General features: G+C 39.7%; 2 protein-coding genes across 2 annotated transcripts in view; both read left to right on the forward strand.

Annotated features, from left to right (window-relative positions):
• LOC149226387 (D-amino-acid oxidase-like) overlaps positions 1 to 21,089 on the forward strand; it is a 71,882-nt gene that overhangs the window by 42,694 nt on the left and 8,099 nt on the right. The gene's annotated exons all lie outside the window — the stretch shown is intronic.
• Positions 1,083 to 3,789, forward strand: LOC149226388 (uncharacterized). The gene is made up of 2 exons (XM_089377475.1): positions 1,083 to 3,484; positions 3,609 to 3,789. The coding sequence occupies exon 1, from the start codon at positions 1,551 to 1,553 to the stop codon at positions 3,237 to 3,239; it is 1,689 nt and encodes a 562-aa protein (XP_089233601.1). The 5' UTR covers positions 1,083 to 1,550; the 3' UTR covers positions 3,240 to 3,484; positions 3,609 to 3,789.

Here is a 21,089-nt window from a genome sequence, read left to right on the forward strand (position 1 = left end):
CTTCCATAGTTTAGAGGGAGTGTTGAAATATGTAACTAGGTTTGGTCTTCATAATGACATCTAATCATGATTTTATGTATTTAATGAAAAGAGAAAAATAAATCTATTGTTGTTATTCTTGAGGCATGGGTTTCATGCTCAAGGGAAATTTATTTTTAAGTAAAATTCCCATTGAGAGCTTCTAGGGTTTGTCATTGAGTCTACAAGTCAAGAAGAGTCATTGTCATGTATGGAAGACCCATTTGGGCATGTTACATATTGTAGAGAAAATTTATTTGAGTCAAAAGAAAGTCAAAAGACCCTCCATGACCTCGTCATGGTGCAAAGATCAAGTCGGCCTACATGAAGGGACAAGTCATCCTAAAGATAGTAATTTGTACCCCTTAAAAGCCTATAAATAAGAAGGAACTCGACCTCATTTGGACACACTCTAAAGCAAGTTCGATCTCCTCAAGAAAGTAGCTAGAAAAGGATGAAAAAGAAGAGGAGAAAGATCAAAGTTTTGGGTCTCTCTCTCTCTCATGCTAGGGTTTCTACAGTTGTTGGGCAAATCGAAGTGCTGAAGTCAAACCAGTGAAATTGTCCCAATCACCTTGAAAATTGTGCCCATCAGTGAGGACTTCAAAAATTGGAATTTTGCCCTCAAGATCAAAGTCAACATTGGTCAAAATCACCCAAGTCAATGCTGGTCAACGTTGCCTTGTTTCTTGAAATTTTCGTCCAGCAAACTACCCCAGAAAATCGTCCTTCTCTCACATGTGCAAATTAGGAAGAGCCCGCCTCCAAGCTGTATGAACCAGTGTTGCACACATCGCGATAAAATCGCGATAAAATCGGAAAATCGCGATTTTTTTAAATTGCCGATTCAAAGCGCGATTTTTATCCAAAAAATCGCCGCTTTTTTTTTATAGCGATTTTTATCGAAAAAATCGCGATTTTTTGAAAAAATCGCGATTTTTTCGATAAAATCGCGATTTTTTCGCATTAAATCGCGAGGGGCGCGGGCAGCGGGGTTTTATATGGAAAAAACGAAATTTTTTTTATTCATTCAGCAGTCCGCCGCGGAGGAGAAGGAGGAGAAGGAGAGGAAGTGAGGGAGAGGGTTGCCGTCCGTTGTGGGAGCGAATCGAAGCGATTTTAGGAGGAATCCAAGCCAAGATCGCCAATTTGTCCATAAACCAGGTATGTAGATTAATTTTTTTTTGTTTTGGTTCTATAAAAACTTTGTTTTTCATTGTTTTTAAAGAATTTTTGGAAATTTTTCATTGATTTGGGATGGGTTATTTGTTATGACTATGAGAACCAATTTTTGATTTTTATTTTCTCATTTTCTTTAAACATTGTTTATTTTTTTTGATTTTTCATTGTTTTTTGGCATTTGGTTGGGTAACTTGGGTTTAGAAATTGGGATTTTGGAAATAATTAGCTTGTAATTTTGCAAATGCTAAATTGTAATTTGTATTTACTATTATCATTTATGTAATCCTAAATTCCTATTTCCTAATCCTTATTTTTCCATAGGTTTGCAAATTCAAAATTCAAAAACAAACATGCCAAGGAAATTGGATCCTTTCTGGGAATATGGTGACCCTAAAACTCCGAATGATAGACAAAACTTGTATTGCAAGTTGTGTGGAAAGGAAATATTCGGGGGGGTGTACAGGTTGAAGTTCCACCTTGCACAAATCCCTGGACGTGATGTGGTGCCCTGTCTAAAGACAAATGCTGAAATTATCCAAAAAGCCATGAGAGCATTGGGAGAATTAGAGCACACTAGAGACGCCAAAGAAGAACTCAAAAGGCAACTAAAAAGGTCAGTTGAAGGAAGTGGGCCAAGTGGCACAGGTTCTACTGCAGCGTCAGTCAATCCGGTAGCTGCATCATCATATTTTGTTCCTCGAACCACACCTGGTTCACAACCAACTATTGGTTCAATGCTAAAAAGAACTGAAAAAGAAAAAGCTGACAAGTTGATGACAAAATTTCTCCTCTGGAGTGATATTCCTTTCAGCATTATAAGGAATAATCCATTTTTCCAACCTACTCTTGATGCTGTTGCCAGTGTTGGCCCGGGGTACAAACTCCCTTCTCTTCATGATTTCAGAGGCCGGCTTCTTCAAGATGAAAAGCGTGACTGCACCCAAAGATTGGAGGATTTTAGGGCATCATGGGCACAAACAGGATGCACTGTTATGTCAGATGGTTGGACTGACCAAAAGGGGAGAACCCTTATAAACTTCTTGGTTAGTTGTCCCTTGGGGACTATGTTTATCAAATCTGTTGATGCAACTCATCAAATCAAAGATGCAAAAAATTTATGTGATTTGCTGGATGTGTTTATTTTGGAGGTGGGTGCAGAAAATGTTGTCCAAGTCATAACGGACAATGCTGCAAATTATGTTGCTGCTGGTAGAATGCTTATGGACAGGCATCCTACTTTATTTTGGACACCTTGTGCTGCCCATTGTATTGATTTGATGTTAGAGGACATTGGGAAAATTCCCTTTGTCAAAGAGGTTGTTGACTCATCAAAAAGCATCACAAAATTTATTTACAATCACACATCTGTGCTTAGCTTGATGAGAAAATGCACCAACAACAAAGAGTTGGTGCGCCCCGCCATTACACGGTTTGCGACGAGTTTCATATCTCTTCAATCCCTCTTGAATTCTATGTGGGATTTGAAGAGAATGTTTCTTTCAGAGGAGTGGCGTGCTTCGACAATGAGCCGCAAACCAGAAGGAGAGGCCGTCTGCAGACTAGTTTCATACCAGGAGGACTTCTGGGCGGGAGTGCAGGAGGTGTGCGCTGTTACAGAACCTTTGGTAAAGGTTCTTCGGTTGGTTGATGGTGAGAAGCCCGCAATGGGCTATTTGTATGAAGCCATGGATAGGGCCAAAGAAGCCATTCGGTCCTACTATGATGACAAGGGAGATGATGGGTTCCAGAGACAACTCCTTCTATGGAACGTCATTGATGAGCGATGGAACAACACACTCCATCGTCCCATTCATGCTGCTGGCCTTTTCCTGAACCCTGCATTTTCTTATGCATGTGGGTTTAATTTTGATGTTGAGGTCGTGGAAGGATTATTAACCTGTGTCCAGAAGATGGTGAGAACTTCAGAAGAACGTATGGAGGCCTCTAGACAAATTGAGCAATATAAGTTGTCAGCTGGCACATTTGGCTTTGAGATGGCTGTCATTGATAGGACGGTTAAAATGCCAGGTATTTTTTAGTTTGTAGTATGTACTTTGTAACTTTGTTTCAAATTTCATTGTTTCTTCAAATTCCATTTTTTTCTTATGTTTATTTAAAATTTTCTTTGTAATTTTGTTGTAGACGCATGGTGGAAGATGTATGGTGGCAGAGTACCCCTTTTGCAAAATCTTGCCGTGCGGATCCTCAGCCAAACATGCAGCTCCTCGGGATGTGAGCGCAATTGGAGTGTATTTGAAAAAATACACAACAAGAAGCGCAATAGGTTAACACTTAAACATTTAAAATATTGCAAATTTCCAAATAAATTTTTGAATTCATTAAAGTTTTAAACAATATTTTTTTTATAATATTAATTATTAATTTATTATTTCATGAACTTTGTACAGGTTGGAGTCCCATAGACTTAATGACATGGTCTATGTCTACTACAATCTTCGATTGTGGGTGAAACAACTAGAGAAGACACCTGATACGGAAGCCATCTCATTGGATGGGATTGACACCACTGCTGAATGGAGGGTTGAGACCGAGAGGCCTCTCATGGATCCCACTGAGGATTGGTTAGTGCAGGAGGAGGGGGAGGAGGAGGGGGAGGAGGAGGAGGAGGAGGAGCAGGAGCAGGAGCAGGAGCAAGAGCAGGAGGAGGAGGAGTTGGAGGAGCAGGAGGAGGAGGTGACACCGCCTACCCGGGCTACCCGGGCTACCACTACCACCAGTAGAGGACGTGGTCTCCGTCCACCTCAGCCTCCTGTAGCTGCTACTACTAGTTCTTCAGCTTCTAGAGCACGTCAGACTCCACTGCCATTTCCACCACCACAGGCACCAGCTTCTACATCTAGAGGGAAAGAGAAAGCTGTGCCATATTCTCGCAAGAGGGGCAGAGGAAATCAATAGGATTAGACTTTCATTTTATTGTATATGACATTATGACATGATGAGATACATTATCATATTTTTTGTTGATATTTTGAGGCTGAGTTGGACTTGGGACTCAGGACTTACTATTCAGGACATGATTCAATGTTATGTGTGATTTTAGCGCTAGAAATGATATTGAACATCTTATATATTAGTTTTTTTATCATATTTATGTGTCAATGTATTTATTTTATGTTGTAGATGGTTTAGATATTAAAAAAATTGAAAAAAATTGAAAAAAAATGAATATTTTTGTGCCAAACGATTTTTTCCCGCTTTTTTCCGATTTTTTCCCGATTTTAACGATTTTTTCCGCTTTTTTCCCGGCGCCGATTAAATCCCGATCGCGATGTGTGCAACATTGGTATGAACAAATCAAGAGAGGAGAGAGAGAGATATGTGATGAGATGAGTGATGTCCAAATGAGAGAGAGGTCACTCATATCTATACACTTCGTTGAGGGTGAGGAGACACATCCATTGGGCTTCATGAGCCTACATTTGACTGAGGCCGACCTTGACAATTTGTGCATGAGAAAGAATAAATTCAAAATTCCATTTCTGCTTGTGAGACTGAGATGATCTTTATATCAAAATTGCACCTCTTGAAAAGAGGAATCCAATGCAATAATCATTTCCATCATATGAACTGTCCCAAGGTGGAATTTGGCCATAGTTGCCAATTTTAACACACCTTCTCAACTAGGGAGAATTCCACTTGCCAATCCAACTGTCATCATGCCATCCTGTCATCCTGTACCATCCCTGTCATCACTGTCTTGCTCTACTCTGCTCAACTAAGAAGTAATAATGAAGAAGTGATCGAGAGTGAGTCATAGGATCATACCGCTCTCCACTGATTAAAGTCAGTCCTTGATCGCAGATCAAGTTGTTGAACACCATGCATCCTAGTCATAGGGAGTACGACAATACACGATGTGTTCATTGGTAGTGCTATGGTCCCTAACCGTCTTTTCCCAACTCATACGAGACCCTCATAGGAGGGTCATTCCACGACTCCAAGTCTCTCTTGGAAGGTTAAGAATTTGACTTAAGGTTAAGAATTTGACTCCAAGTCTCTCTCAAGGAGTGCTAACGAGAGGTACTTCCCCTGAGTCCTAGACTCTATGGGTGGGATGTGTGCCAGGGCATCAGCAGGAGAAGCTGAACCACTCATCTTGCTCATATGCCATAAGAGAAGGTGAACCACTCACCCTGTATCTAGCGCACCACTAGGGGATGGTGCACTACTCACCCTATGGTCGCTCATAGCTCCAAGAAGTACCCCAAGCTCGCAGGAGCTTCCAGAGCTTTGTGTCCAACTCATACGAGACCCTCATAGGAGGGTCATTCCACGACTCCAAGTCTCTCTTGGAAGGTTAAGAATTTGACCTTCCCCAAAGGCTTCGTGAGAATATCTGCAACTTGCTTATCTGTTCTAATGTGTTGGAGCCTTATTTCTCCCCGTTGTACCATATCCCAGATAAGGTGGTACCTGATATCAATGTGCTTGGGGCGGTCATGGAACACGAGATTCTCTGATAGGCGAATCCCACTCTAGTTGTCGCAAAAGATCATATTGGTATCCAACACGTGCTCAAATAGCTCACTGAAGAGCTTCCTCAACCAAAAAGCTTCACAACAGGTCATACATGCAGCAATGTATTTGGCCTCAGCGGTGCTTAGTGCAACCAATTTCTGCTTCCTGCTCATCCAAGTTATTGAAGTAGACCCCAAAGAGAAGCAACACCTAGACGTGCTCTTACAGTCCACCACAGTGCCAGTCCAATCAACATCTGAATATCCATGTAGCCTCAAGTTCCCGACAGTGTATCTTAGACCATAGTGGATTGTGCCTCGGAGATATCTCAAGAGATTCTTAGCAGCAATCCAATGAATGTGATGAGGCTCGACAATAAACTGACTCAACATGTTCACAACGAAGCATATGTCAGGATGGGAGTTGACCAAGAACATTAGGGCCCCCACAAGTTGACAATACTCGGAAGGGTTCACTAATTTGGGCTTAGCAGCACTTCCACATAGCTTCTTAAAGTTGAGTTCCATCGGAGTAGTCACGGATTTGCAGTCCACCATCCCACATCTCTCAAGTAGCTTCACATTGTATTTTCCTTGAGAAAGGAAAATCTCATCTGGCTTTTGCCAAACCTCCAACCCTAGGAAGTAATGCATCAGTCCTAGGTCCTTCATCTTGAACTCGGAAGCCAACTCCCTCTTGCATTGATGAATGAGAGGGTCATCACCTGTCAGAAAGAGATCATCCACATAAAGGACAAGAATGAGAGGTCTGTCATTTTCAACCTTGAAGTATAGGTTTGGGTTAGCATTGCTCCTTGTGAATTCTGACTTCATAAGATAGTTATCGATCCTCTCATACCAAGCCGTAGGGGCTTGCTTCAACACGTAGAGGGATTTCTTCAACTTGCATACATGTGTCTCACGATCTTGAACCTTGAACCCCTCGGGTTGTTCCACATAGACTTCCTCCTTAAGCGAACCACGCAAAAAGGCAGTTTTGACATCCATCTGGTGTAGGCTCCATCCTTGCGAGGCAGCAAGGGCTATAATTGAACGGATGGTGGTATATCGGGCAACTAGTGCAAATATCTCATCGTAGTCTACTCGTTCCTTTTGAGAGAAGCCTCGAAGTCGAGAAACAAATATGGCCTTGAACTTTTCAGCACTCCCATCAGCGCCATGTTTGATCTTGTAGAGCCATTTAGAAGTGACCACTGACTTGTCCTTGGGTCTAGGAACCAAATACCAAACATCATTTTTCATGATCGACTCATACTCCTCGTTCATCGCATCCTTTCAAACTTGTTGCTTCACAACTTTTTCGAATGTACAAGGCGCAAATTGTATAATGGTATAAATGGCAACTAAATACCCTTGGTTCCTATTCGATTTCTTGCTTTCATGAAATGTCCCCCTTGGTGCAGTGTGTTTCTTAGCATCTTCGAGAGTATCTTTGAGCCACAAAGGTATTTTTCTTGATGTAGAGGGCTCACTAGGAGGTGGATCAATGGGATCCATTGGACCTTCCACATTGGATATCGGTTCATCAGACGGAGGTTCATCCTGCTTTTTTGCATCAGCATCATCATTGTCCTTCCTAGGGATAGGAAGATCTCAGATCTTTCTAAGAGAAGAATCTTCATCGATAGTGACATCATGACTTAATTCCACTTCCTTTTGACTAGACACATAGCTTCTATATGCCTTTGAAGTTTCACTGTAGCCCACAAATGTTCATTTCTTCCCAAATGCATCTAGTTTGTTTCTTTTCTTTTTCAGCACATGAAAATATACGAGACAACCAAAAATTCTAGAATAAGAAACATTAGGTTTCTTACCGGTGAAAACTTCTTCGAGTGCCTTGAAGTCCAAAGCTTGATGTGGGCATCTGTTTTGGACATACATGACGGTGTTTACAACTTCTCCCCATAAGAACTTCGGAAGACCTTGATCATGAAGTATAACACGGGTGGCTTCTATGATAGTACGAGACTTCCTTTCGACAACACCATTTTGTTTAGGAGTATATGCAGTAGTGGTCTCCCTTTTAATGCTAGCTTCTCTACAATAGTCTTTGAATTCATTTGACTCATATTCGGTTCCATTATCGGTCCTCAATATTTTGATCTTCCCTGTTTGGTTCTCGACCAAGGCTTTGAAGGAGCGGAACCATTTGAATACTTCATCCTTCTTCTGTAAGAAATAGATCCATGTTTTGCGAGAGAAGTCATCCACAAAAATAACATAATACAAATATCCACCCAAAGATGTCACGGGAACATACTTGATAGATTAGAATGGACCAATTGAAGAATATCGGTGGTTTGAGTTTCACTTGAGGGGAATGGTCCCCTTGTATGTTTTCTAGCTTCACGTCCTTGACAAACACTTTCATGATTTAAATTGAATTCGGACATACTTGTGACCATCTTCTTTACATTAGGTAAGGCTTTGAAATGGAAGTGAACAAATATTCGGTGCCATAATTCAGATTGAAGAGAAGTATCACAAGTCATTGCTCCTAATTGACTTCCTCCAACCTGATAGAGACCTTCAACCCCGAATCAAAGTGTGAATGCATCTCTTGGGTTCCTTTGCCAAACACGAACTTTCCCATCAATGAATATCACCTTGAAACCTTTGTCTTCCATCACAGAAATTGAGACCAAATTTTTTTCAGATCAAGTACATATAGTACTTCTTGTAAATGTAGGGTTTGACCTTGATTTAAGTGAAGAGTAATAGTCCCAATTCCTTTCACGAGATAAGTGGCATTATCCCCAAGTATAATCTCCATATTTGTCTTCTTTTCAACCAAATTTGAGAGGACCTCCTTGTACCCAGTGAAGTGCCTCGAGGCACCACTATCAATCAACCAATGATCCAATGTATCCGAAGGAGAGGTGGTGGTGAGGGCATAAATAAGATAAAATTATTTTTTCTTTACAACATTAACTTCTTCATACCTGGAGTTTCTCGACTTCTTGGGAGGACGACCATTTCCATTTCGAGCAGTGGGAGCATTCCTCTTTCCTTTGTTATTGAACCTATTGTTCCTTTGATTGCCATTGCCTTTGTAGTTGTTGTTATTGTTATCATCATCTCTTGGAGTATCCTTCTTGTAAGGACACTCTCTAGCGAAGTGGCCAAACCTGTTACAATTGAAGCATCTTCCTTTTCTTCTTTTTTTGAATCCCGACTTGAACCCTTGTCCTTGATTCCTTGGACCAACATTGTTCCTCCTCTTAGAATGAGCGGAGAAGGCGGTAGGATTGTTTCCATTTGAGGGCTTGTCTCTTTCCATCATCCTTATTTCTTTTCGAGTGCATCTATCCAATAATTCATCAAATCCTAGAATCCTGTCATTGTTGAAGAAGGTAGTGTTGAACACATCCCATTCTCTTGTAAGGTCTCCAAGTGCAATAAGAGTAAGCTCTCTATCACTAATGACTTCTCCAATAGCTAGGAGATCATTTTTGATCTCGGTAATCCTCATGAAGTAGGATTAGATGGATTCTCCTCTATCCATCTTGATGTCTTTCAACTTGTTCTTGAGAAGGAGAACTTGATTTGCATTATTTACTTTGAACATCCCAACCAACTTGTCATACATCTCCTTAGATGTTTCCAAATCAGAATATAGGCAACCAAAGTCTTGTGAATAAGATTAACAATAATTTTCTTAGCTTTAAACTCACTTTTCTTCTACTTTGTTTGTGTAGCTGCAGAATTTGAAGGAGGCTCCGCTACTCTTCTTTTAACATAATCCATAGAATCATTTTATTCCAATGTAAAATCTAGAGTCATCTTCCATGCATGATAGTCGGATTTGTCCTTAAGCTTGTTCTCAAATTTTAAGAAAGATGTAGTCGTCATTGGGAGTCTGATGCAGGAGCATCCAGCTCAGCAATTTCATTGTATTTTAGTAGACATAGGGGGTCTTGTGTTTTCAAGGAAGTTGGTTTCCTGAGTATTAAATTAATGTAATTATTAAGGTTTCTAAGTAAGTTTATGAGAGATATTAAGAATAGGAATTAATTAGATATTGTGAGGAATATTGTAAATGTTCTCGAATGTTGGAGAACATGAGAGATTTAGGCTAGTTAAGATTCCATTAGGGATTGAGAGATTTGGAAATCAATTGTAAATCTTAGATTAGGAATTGGTTTCATGGTTTGTGGAACTAGAGAGGATCCTTAGGGATTATTTGAGTCAAAAGTGGACTTAGAGGATATTCAGGATTTAGTTCAAAAGATTAAGGATTTGAACCGAAATGGGTTACAAAACCTTTTGTATAAATGTAAGCCTAAAAGGCATAGAGAGAGTGAGTTAGTGAGTTAGAGTGAGAATCAGAGTTCAGAGATTAGATAGGGTTTGACTGTAAGCCTACGGGCAGGAAAGGAAAAAGGCCACTGATTAGAAAATCAGGCCAGAGAGAGAGATTCATTATGTAAATAATTGTTTATAAAGACAGAGAATTCGATTCCTGAGTTGTGTGGTGTGTATTGATTAATGGAATTATAAATTGTGTGTGAATTAGAGTAATTTCTGCATAGTATATGTATGCAGGTGGAATTAAAGCAGAACACAGAGGTGGAGAATGAAGGATAGTGGTTTGATCGTTTGAATCCGATTGAAGGATCAAAGTTGAAGTTCAGATGTGATAGCACTTAAAAGTACGTAGAAGTAAGTTCAGGAGGAAGTTGCACTGAAGAAAACCAAAGACCAGAAACCCTGGAGAAAACCTAAACCATAGAAGAACAGAGAGAGGAAAGTGCACAGAGAAGGAGTACAACAATTAGAAGTGATTGAATAATCTCAGAAAGGATAGATGCATAAAGAATCGTATAGGCAAGTCGGATGAATAGACCAAAACACTGAGGAATTGCATAAAGATGAAGAAAGGAAAGGAGGAAGAAATGAAGTAACTGTGCACAGGAATCGTTGGATCAGTCAGATCAACGGACATGATTGATAGAATAGGATCGGCGGAGATCTTATCGCGCAAAATAAAGTCAAGAAGTGAAGGGATCAGATTAAGCCATGTGACAGTAGAATAATGGAGCGGTCTACGACAGCGGTAAGTAGTATCTCGCACGGTCTCAAAATGGTAAACAATATTTTACAAATTCACGTGATTAACCTGAGGGGTTGACACGTAGCACATCGGTGGGGAAGCAAAACCACTTATCTCGCGCGCTCTCGACCTGTTATGTATCGTGCTAGTAATCACGCGAGATTACACGATCATCGTTGGATTGAGGTAAATGAAATATACGGTGGAGATCGGCCGGGCTAGTTGGCGCGTGATACGTCGCGATAGCCATTGGATCAGATGGGACAGATCGACGATGGTAATTTGGAGCGCCCAAAAGTCAAGTGTTGAAATAAATACGTCAGTTGTGCGACACGCGGTTGACGGTGATTGGTCAGGTTTGTTGTGGATTGGACAGTAAGAAAATCCACGGGTATAATCTGATTAACGTGTGATTAAATAGCTTCCGCTTAAGCATTTAATTAAGAGCATTAAACCTTGGTTTAAGAAGGTTTTACTAAGCAGGAATATTAAAATTCCTAAGACATAGTGTGACATGCAGTTTTATTTGCATAATGTGGGTAGATGCGGTTTAGGCTGCGTCAGGACTAGTTCCAAGTCCTTGTCCAATAGGTTCCCTTAGTGATTGCTTTTCCTCACTCTTGCTTGGGCTTTGTCTTCACCTGAGCTCTGATACCATGTGGATTTTAGATAACAATGGTATGTTCTATGCTTTAGCACAATTTACTTCAATGTTCCTTTAGCATCCCAATGACAATTTCCAATTATATCCAGTAGCAATCACATTAACTTAAACACATTGATAGTAAATGCAGATAGAACATAAAAACATGTGCAGAAGACAAGCCAAGACAAGAGGACACAAGATATGGCAGATGTCAGGGACAAACCCCAATGTGGGGAAACCCTTTGATCAAATCTTCTTATTATTCTTCAATAGTTCAGCACAGAGAGAGAGTACAAATATCAGAATTACATGCCCAAAACAGTCCTGTCAAATCAGCAGTGAACAACAGTCAACTGCAACTCTAACCAGAAAGTCAACAATGGTCAAAGCAGCTCCAAAATGTCCTCCAAGTAGCTTGGTCAACAACAGAAGAATTTGGCCTTTCAAGAAGGTCAAAGTCAGCCCAAAAACAGTTCGGTCAACCCAGTGAAACGCTGCTGTAATTTCCACAGTCAAAGGCTGAAGTCAACACTGAAGTCAAACTAGTCAAATTGTCCCAATCACCTCGAAAATCGTGCCAACCAACGCTGCCTTCAAAACTCGGAATTCTATCCTCAAGATCGAAGTCAACGCTGGTCAATGCTGCCCTGTTTCTTGAAATTTTCGGTCAGCAAACTAACCCAGAAAATCGTCCTTCTTTCACACGTGCAAAGTAGGAAGAGGTTGCCTCCAAGGTGTATGAACCAATCAAGAGAGGAGAGAGAGATATGTGATGAGATGAGTGATGTCCAAATGAGAGAGAGGTCACTCCTATTTATACACTTCATTGAGGGTGAGGAGACATCCATTGGGCTTCATGAGCCTACATTTGACTAAGGTCGACCTTGACAATTTGTGCATGAGAAATAATAAATTCAAAATTCCATTTTTGCTTGTCAGAATGAGATGATATTTATATCAAAATTGGACGTCTCGAAAAGAGGAATCCAATGCAATAATCATCTCCATCATATGAGCTATCCTAAGGTGGAATTTGGCCCTATTTGCCAATTTTAACAAGAATACTAATAATAATCAAGTGAAAGAAGAAGCTAATCAAGTTAAGTAAAAATACATCTCAAGCAGTTATCAAAGTAAGAGAAATCACCTAATCTTGCTACCCCTAGATTTCTCAACAGGATTGTGTGCAGAAAGGGATAGTGAAGCTACATATATTCCAACAGAGGAGCAGATAGTAGATTATTAGATATCTTGACTAAGGCATTGACAAGAGGCAGTTTTGTCTATTTCAGAGATAAGTTGGGAGTTGCACAAAATCCCTTCCTCGCTAAGAGTGAGTGTTGAAAATGCAGTGACGGAAGGTCTTCCGGCTTGTGTCTTAGCTAGTGAAGGCCACAAATTTGTCTTTCTCTAGCATGGATGTGAGTTCATGAGATAGACTTCGGTTTCAGTGAGTTTATTTTTAGTTTACTGGAATGGTCATCAAGATTGCATGTGTAGAGTTGGAGCTTCATTTAGTTGGAGTCTTCTTCAGTTTGACTATAGGATGGGGTGGCAGTTACAAGTTCAATTAGAACGAGTTAAGTCTTATGCAATCGCAAATAAAGACTAGGCCTCCTTGCATGTTCAAATTTTATCTATAAAGAGATGGACAAAGGCACAAGATTGATCATTCTTGTGAGATCAATCCTTTGCGTGTGGAGTGTGTATTCTTGAGGAGCAAGTGTGCACAGTTTTAGGAGCTGATTTGTGCTAGGAAATAGGGCCTCTTGTGCACTACGAAATAGGGCCACAAGTGCGCTAAGAAATAGGAGCCTTGTGCACTAGGAAATAGGAGCAAGTGTGCAAAGAAATAGGGGCTTAGGTGTTCAAGGATTGTGGAGTAGGGATTAGAGATTCTCAGGGCAAGTAAAGGCTATTCAGTAGGAGAACAATTGTGTTCTGAGAGACTTATTGCTGGCTACAGTAGCACCGTGAATTGTAATAGATCCATTTGCTCAAGAACAATCAATAAAATACCACAACAAAGAAAGCAGGTTTTCCCTTTTGGGTTTCCTGGGTAAAAAAGTGTGTCAATTTGTGTGCATGTGTTTTTATCTCAGGTGTTTTTCCGTTGCTTATAAATTGTTAAGAAACTCTTTATCTTGGTGAAAGTAAATTTGGTTTCAATTTTCAATTTCCTTGTTTTTAGTAATTCATCTAAGTAGCTGCAGAGTTTCAAGAGAAAATTAACATTCTGCTGAAAAGTTTAACTAGGAATTATATATACAACCATTTAATTTGAATAGTATAGATAAATGATTTCCGTTATTTCCTTGAGACTGATTGTGTGTGTGTATGTGTTTTTTTTAATGTTTTTGGGAACTTGCTTAATTGCTAAAATCAATGTTGCGAACATTTTGATAACATCCGATTTTATCTCGAAATCACGATTTTTTGGCCTAGCCGATGTTTGCCGATTTTTATTGATATTGTCCCGATTTTTACAATTTTTTGGTTTTCCGGACCCTTTCCGATTTTATCCCGATGCCATGTTTACAACATTGGCTAAAATTGTAAAGCCATCTTGTGAAATATATATGTGAAGTTGAATATGTCTTGATTATCTTCCTGCATTGTTGTTAAACCAAATTTCTTACTTTTTAGAATGTGCTAGGTACTCCCTATTTTCCTACTTGTACTGACTTTACTTTTGGGTCCCATTGATCTTTCCTTGGTCATGAGTGGACATTAAACATAATTTCATTTTATTTCAATTTTTGTTTCTATTTTGTACATGGCAATCCATTACCTTACTGCTGTTTTCCAATGATTCCCAATAATGGATAGTCTATGAATGTAGGTCACTAAATGTTGCTAACATTCTTGGATCTTGATGGCTGGCAAGGAACTAGTTCTTCCTGAATGGGACTCCTAAGATACACCATTGACCAAGTACTCTCAATCAGTGTTGAAAATATTGGTATCGGCAAAATATCGGCGAGGGTCCAGAAAACATCTTATCGACAATATCGGCAAGGATAAAAAATGCATAATATATTCATTTTTTTCTTCAGATTTTTAAACATATAAAGCAATAACAACACAAAATAAACACATTGGCACATAAATATGAAGAAAGCACTGATATATATGATGTAAAATAAAAATGATACATCAAAGGCGATACCAAACCCTGCTGATCCCTGATAATTGTTCAATCAAGGGCTCAAATGTGGAGAACCAATACAAAATAACATCACATATATAAAAGTATCTCATCACCATGAGTTATATGTAGCAAAACAAATAAAACTAGTAGCTATCTATCTGAAATCAGTGCCCTCTCCCCCTTTTACGGGAAAACATGATGGGCTGTTTGTTAGGCCTGCCCCTAGCAGTAGAAGGCCCTGCCTCTGCACCTAATGTCAAATAATGAGTGCTAGGTATGGAGTTGTGCTCTCCTATATCTATAGCAGATGGTGCTGATGTTGATGCTCCCACAACCTTCTCCTCCTCCTCCTACTCTTCCTCCTTCTCCACCTCCTCATGTTGCTCCTCCCTCGAGTCCTCCTCCTCTTGCTGACCCTGTTCTAATGGATCCTCTGGCTCTAACCATGAAGGTGACTCCTCCAAGATGGGCACCTCAAACTCCACCCTCCACTGAGACAATTCATCAATATTGTCTAAGGAAATGGCATCTGGATTCATTGGTGCTTCTATTTGTTTCACTCGAAGTTGGATATTGTAATGCACATACACTAAATCATTGAGGCATGAGAACTCCAACTTGTAAGTGTGTCAAAAAAACTAGTGAGTCTTGAGTCTTGACATTGGAGGCTCATTAATTAAAAATTAAAAATTATAATAAATGTAATTGCTCAACTGAAGGCTGAAGCTCAAAGTTATACTTGTTGTGCTTTTTTGAGTGTATTTTCTCAAATACAATCTGAAGAGCTACATGTTAGAGTCTTAGACTTAAGATTATTATGGCCAATTTCAACAAATTTGGTGCCCTTGCACCATAGCTTCGCCACAAATATCTACAACAAATAAGAAATAAAAAACTCAAAAACTTAAAACATAATTAAATTTTCAAATAAAAGTTACATAATTGAATTTTAAAAATGTAGAATTAAAAAAAGTAAATTCTAAATTGAAAATTCTATTGAGTGATGACTTGTCACTTACGTGGCATGAAGAGGGTCCTTTCCATAATAACATCATCAAAATCAAATAGGTCAACACAGTCCCGATAAAATTGTATCTCGCGATTGATTTTGCTACAATGCTCAGGATTAGGCACCATCCTCTGAATATAGGAATGGAGCCCTTCCATCACCTCGCCATCAAAATCCAGGGCGCATTTATATGAAAATGCGGGGTTGAGGAGTGCTACTGCATGAATGGGTCGATGAAGCATCCTTGTCCACCGACTATCAATCACATCCCATAACATCATATGTCTATCAAGCGCAACAGAACCCTTGTCTACATAATAAGAACGAATGGTCTCCTTGGCCCTATCCATGGCCTCATACAATTAAGCCATTGCATGCTTGTCCTCATCTACCAATCTCAGAACCTTTACTATAGGTTCACTAATTGAGCACACTTCTTCTACTCCTTGCCAAAATGTGTCAGTGTACACCATTTTTGCAATGGCTCTCCCATCCTGTCTCCTGCTGTATCTACAATCACGCCACTCATTAGAAACAAACATTTGCTTCAACTCAAATTGGCATCGAAGCAAAGACTGAAGAGTAATAAAGTTGGTGGCAAAACATGTGATTTCAGGACGCTGCAACTCCTTGTTTCTAGTGTATTTCCTCATGAGGCTAAGAACAAAAGCATGGTTATAAATAAACTTGGGGACGCTCCTAGCCATATCAATCACCTCCTCGACGAAGGACAATTTCCCCATATTTTCAAGCAGTAAATCAATACAACGTGTTGCACACGGAGTCCAGAGCAATGTGCATTGCCTCTCCATAAGCATCCTGCCGACAGACACATAATTAGCTGCATTGTTTGTTATGAATTGCACCACATTCTGCACACCAATCTCCAAGATGAACCCATCTAACAACTCACATATCATTGCTGCATCTTTTATATGTGCTGATGGATTTGCTGATTGAATAAACATGGCACCTTTAAGACTATGTATCAAGAAATTTAGAAGGGTCCTACCCCTCCTATCTGTCCAACCATGAGACATCACTGTGCATCCAGACACTTCCGATGTCTGTTTCAACTCCGCCAATCTAGAGTTGATGTCCTGCTTTTCTGCTTGAAGAATTTGCCCCCTGCAACTCCTCATATGTAGCACTTATGTACCTTGGGTCCACAACAACAATAACATCATACATTGGCTGCCAAAATGGATTGGTTTTGGTGATGCTGAGAGGTAAGTCGCTCCAGAAAAGACACCTCCCCATAGCTCTATCTCCTTTTTGCTTCTCACTTCTTTTAACAATTGATTTTATGGAAGGTTGTGCTCCATGTTTTGTTCGTGGAACAAAAAATGATGATCTCGCACTTCCAGTAACATTAGCATTAGCAGTAGTAGGTGACGCTATGGAGCCCCTCCCACTACCCTTAGCCTCAAAATCAGAAGAAGATACCCAAAAGATCTACCTCCATGTTCAACCTTGTTTCTTTTTGCCTCTTCCTTCTTTTTGTCTTTTTCATCAATTGCTTCAAGAGCTTTTTGTATAAGCTCTGCACTAGAAACTGTACAAAGCCCCACATCATGTCCAGGGAGTCTAGCCAAATGGTATTTCAATCGCGTAACTCCTCCTATCATCCTGGTCCCACACGATTTGCATGATAGATATGTCTGATTTGTCCCACCATCAGGCTCCCCATACTCCCAAAATGGGTCCAAGGCTTTTGGCATATTTGTAGTGAGCTAATTAAAACCTAGGGCACCCAAAAACCAAAAAAATGGAATTAATGATTAAAGTTAAACACCCATACACAAAAAAAAAAGTAATAACCACATGTTAAAAAATATTTTTTTTGTTACATTATTTGCAATGTGAATTCAATGAAAAATGACAATAAGAGGGTGCATTTGAAAGTTAAGAAAAGAAATGGAGTTTGCTGTCCAAATATGGAGAAAACCCTTGCATTGGCTCATGGGCATGAAAATCATAGCAAATGGAAAAAAGAAGAAGCAAAATATTGGTAGGCAAAGAGGCAAGCAAGAGTAACCCTAACTCTGAAAAAAATAATTAACATAGGGGTTATTAAGAACATGCCTGTTAATGGAAGAAATGAAGTTTGTCTCACTGTTCTTCAATCTTTGATCCAAAAAAAATTCTTAGTTGGTGGTGATAATGGCTGTTTGATCCTCAATCCTTCCTTGACAACCAGCACAAAGCTCTTTCCTTTCCTTTCCAACACTCAGAAACCGAAATGAGGAAAAAAAAAAGACAAATTTCCCTTTTCTAGCCACGGCCCAATCGGCCCAACAATATTTTATATTGTTGCGCGATTTTTTGCTGAGATATCGGCGTTTTCTCGGAAATATATCGCTATATTTCCGAAAATCACCGATATCTCAGCGATATTTTCATCACTGCTCTCAATGAATAGTGGCACTACGTATCCTATGAACAGTGTTATGAGATCTAACATATGGCATTTGAAATTATAACAAATCAAGTTCTTTATACAGTGCCAAGGGTTTGCACACAAATTTTGAGCTGCCCTACCATTTTTCCTAATGTTCTATGATCTTTCATGTTTAATTAGTAGTTACATGCTTGGGGAAAATATTTTCCCTGATCGTTGTTCATCTTTTAACTTCATAAAAACTTTAGAGGGTGGCATGCAATAATTGCATGCTTACTACAGTGATATAATCCATATGATCCAGCATGCACTTTGCAAACTAGGAAAAAGCGAACATGTGTATGGGTGGATGGTCCAGCAACTCTTTAAAGTTTAGTTATAGTGATAGTTAATAGATTCTGTGGTGCATCTGCAACCGATGAACCCAACTTCCCAAAATGCAGTACCTGCAGTAAGCAAGCCAAGAATAAAATTCCCACATTTACACCTGCACCCATCTGTGCTTATGTGCCCAAAAGCCATGGTAACTATGATATGACTGTATTCATCTCAGAATGGATAAAAATACAAAATAGGGTTGCCACTAAATTTCCTTGGCTTTATGGGCAAAATGGAGTCACCCGGATTATTTTTATTTGCATTTATGAATATATTTGCTTACCAACCTTCCTTGTCCATAATTTGTTCATTTATGTTCTTTGCAATGTTTTTGCTGTAACCATAATCATTGTTTTACCAAGTGGTTGAACTCTGAAAGCCAATTCTGGAGCCCACTCCCTACTCAAAATTCACTTACTGATGGATCCATTAATTTGCATTTGCATGAAACAACATTTCAAGGAATTCTGCCAAGTTAAGTCTGAGAAACTAAACTAGACCACGTTTTGCACATGCAGCTTTCCCATTGTTAAAGAGGACTCTGGTCCTTCTTTGAACAGACTGACCCTGAAAAGTTGCATGTTGAAAATAGTAGCGAGAAAGGTCCTTCTTTGACTTGTGCGTTAGTCAAAGAAACCAAGATGCAGTTTTCCATGCACACATTCCTTAAAGTTGGGACAAGTTCTTAAAATTTAGGACAGATTCCTAAAAATTAGGGTGAGGTCTTATAAATTAGGACAGTTCTTGAAGCAGTTTGACTGATATGCAGAAGTGGAAGGCTCAGTTTGTTGTCTTCTAGTGTGAGTTATTTTTGGGAAAAGACAAACGAGTGAGCCTCAAGTTCTAAATTGAGGCAGGATGAGTTGCATGAGTTAGTTAACTCATCAATCACTAGTTTGAGTTCCAAAAATAAAACTTGCCAGAATTAGCTAATTCAAAGTGCTTCTAAGGAGATCGAAAGGCACAATTGTATTCATTGTCTTGTGAGCAAGAGTTGGTGAGACAAGGCAGTAGGGAACACAGGTTTGTGTTGGTGTGTGTGAGCTTGTGAGAGGATTAACATACCAAGAGAGGTTTGTGCGCAGATTTATAGGAGAATTTCCTTGGGATTTGTGCAAGGAAATAGGGAAGCAACGGTCAGAGTCTTGCAGGTGTTTCAACTCAGTACAAGCAGAGAAACCAGATTGGTTTCTATTGAAACAAGATTGTTTCTGTAAGAGATATATTGCTCATTCTTCTATCAATAAAATTCTCAATCAAGTAGAGGGTTTTCCCAGTTGGGTTCTCTAGAAAATTTGTGTTTTGCTACTGTGTGACTCTGATTTATTTCTGTTCTATTCCACTGCAAAATTAGTAGAGAAATCTTGTGTCTTGTGAATAGCAACTAGTTTTCAGAATTATTCATTAAGCAGTTGCAAAAGTTCAAGGAAATTATACATGGTATTGGAGCAGTGAACAGAATCTAGACCAACACACAGAGAATACAGTTGAAAGAAGACTGCCCTAATGTTATTTTTGGGCACAGGCAATGCGGCGGACAGGAAAAATGAATGAGCTTACCTGAGCGCTGAACAATCCACGCATTACCTGATTTGATTTGCCATAAGAGAATACGCCAGCGGGTTTGATGATTCAATAGCAGTCGACGCAGAAAGTATATGGGCGAAATGAAACTCAATCTTCCCTCGTTGATTTGCAGGTATCCGACAGCAATAAGAAACCACAGCTTTCTTCCCCAGCCAACGCTTGATAAACGAAACGCCTTCCTCAGAACTCAGGATAATGATACGCAGATTACCGGGAGCGATTTCCTAAGCCGATGGTGAATATGGCGAGTAATTTGTAATTTCAAACGTTTTCCGAGCCTCCCACACAAGAAATTGCACGTTGATGGCTCGCTGAATACAGTGGTAGATGGGTACAGCTTAAATGAAATGATGCCCAGCACATAACCTTCAGTCTCAGATCAAAATGCGTGAGACGTACTGAAAGCTAAGGGTAAATCGATCGTTGTGTGGCCCTTCCACCAAAATTACGCTGTTTCTTTCAGAACCATCCTTCCTGCGCATGGGTGGATACACGATGATAGCCGACACTTGATAAATCTGAGACTTATTTTTCAACTGGCCCGCAAGTATTGGTGGGGGAGTGCGAGTCTTCTGAATAGGAATCGTGCAGATGGATGCTGCACTGCACGCAGTAGCTTGTGGCACAGTTTTAGCAGAAACAATGTGATCTTCAGAGAGAGAGCCTCAATCGATTTTGAAACAGTGAAGATCCTCACAGATTTATGTTTGGCAAACCCCTGAAGAAAAACCCTGTACCTGCAATTGCAAGGAAACAAAACCCTAATGAAAACTGCGTAAATCAAAAAATTAAAACCCTAGAACAGCTAATTTAATTTACAGATTCGGCCCCTTAACAGCGAGATTCAACAATAAGCACAGAAATATTTTAAGGAATAAAAATTTAAGGTTTTCACTGTGAAGAACTTCGGAAAATCTCTCATGCAAATTTTTAAAAAATAAACTGAATGATAGACCCAGGATCAAATCCAACTGGGCTCAGCAAAAAATGCTTGTGGGAGTTCGCTGGTTCAGCCGAGAACTTCCCCGAATGCCCACAAAATTCCTTCAGAAAATGTTTTCTGCACAGCTCAAAACAACCATCAGTAAAGAGAGCAAAAATGCTGCTAGATCTCAAAAAGTAATGGAGATACCTGCCATTACTTCAGAAACCCTAGCAGCAC

This window comes from Pinus tabuliformis, chromosome J, assembly GCF_031772625.1.
Source record: "Pinus tabuliformis cultivar Carrire ecotype Pingquan chromosome J, CPIR1, whole genome shotgun sequence".
In the NCBI taxonomy this organism is placed as follows: domain Eukaryota; kingdom Viridiplantae; phylum Streptophyta; class Pinopsida; order Pinales; family Pinaceae; genus Pinus; species Pinus tabuliformis.

Bases quoted from the DNA above. Each gene is read 5' to 3' on its own strand.
- LOC149226388 (XM_089377475.1), top strand. From the start codon at position 1,551: ATGCCAAGGAAATTGGATCCTTTCTGGGAATATGGTGACCCTAAAACT.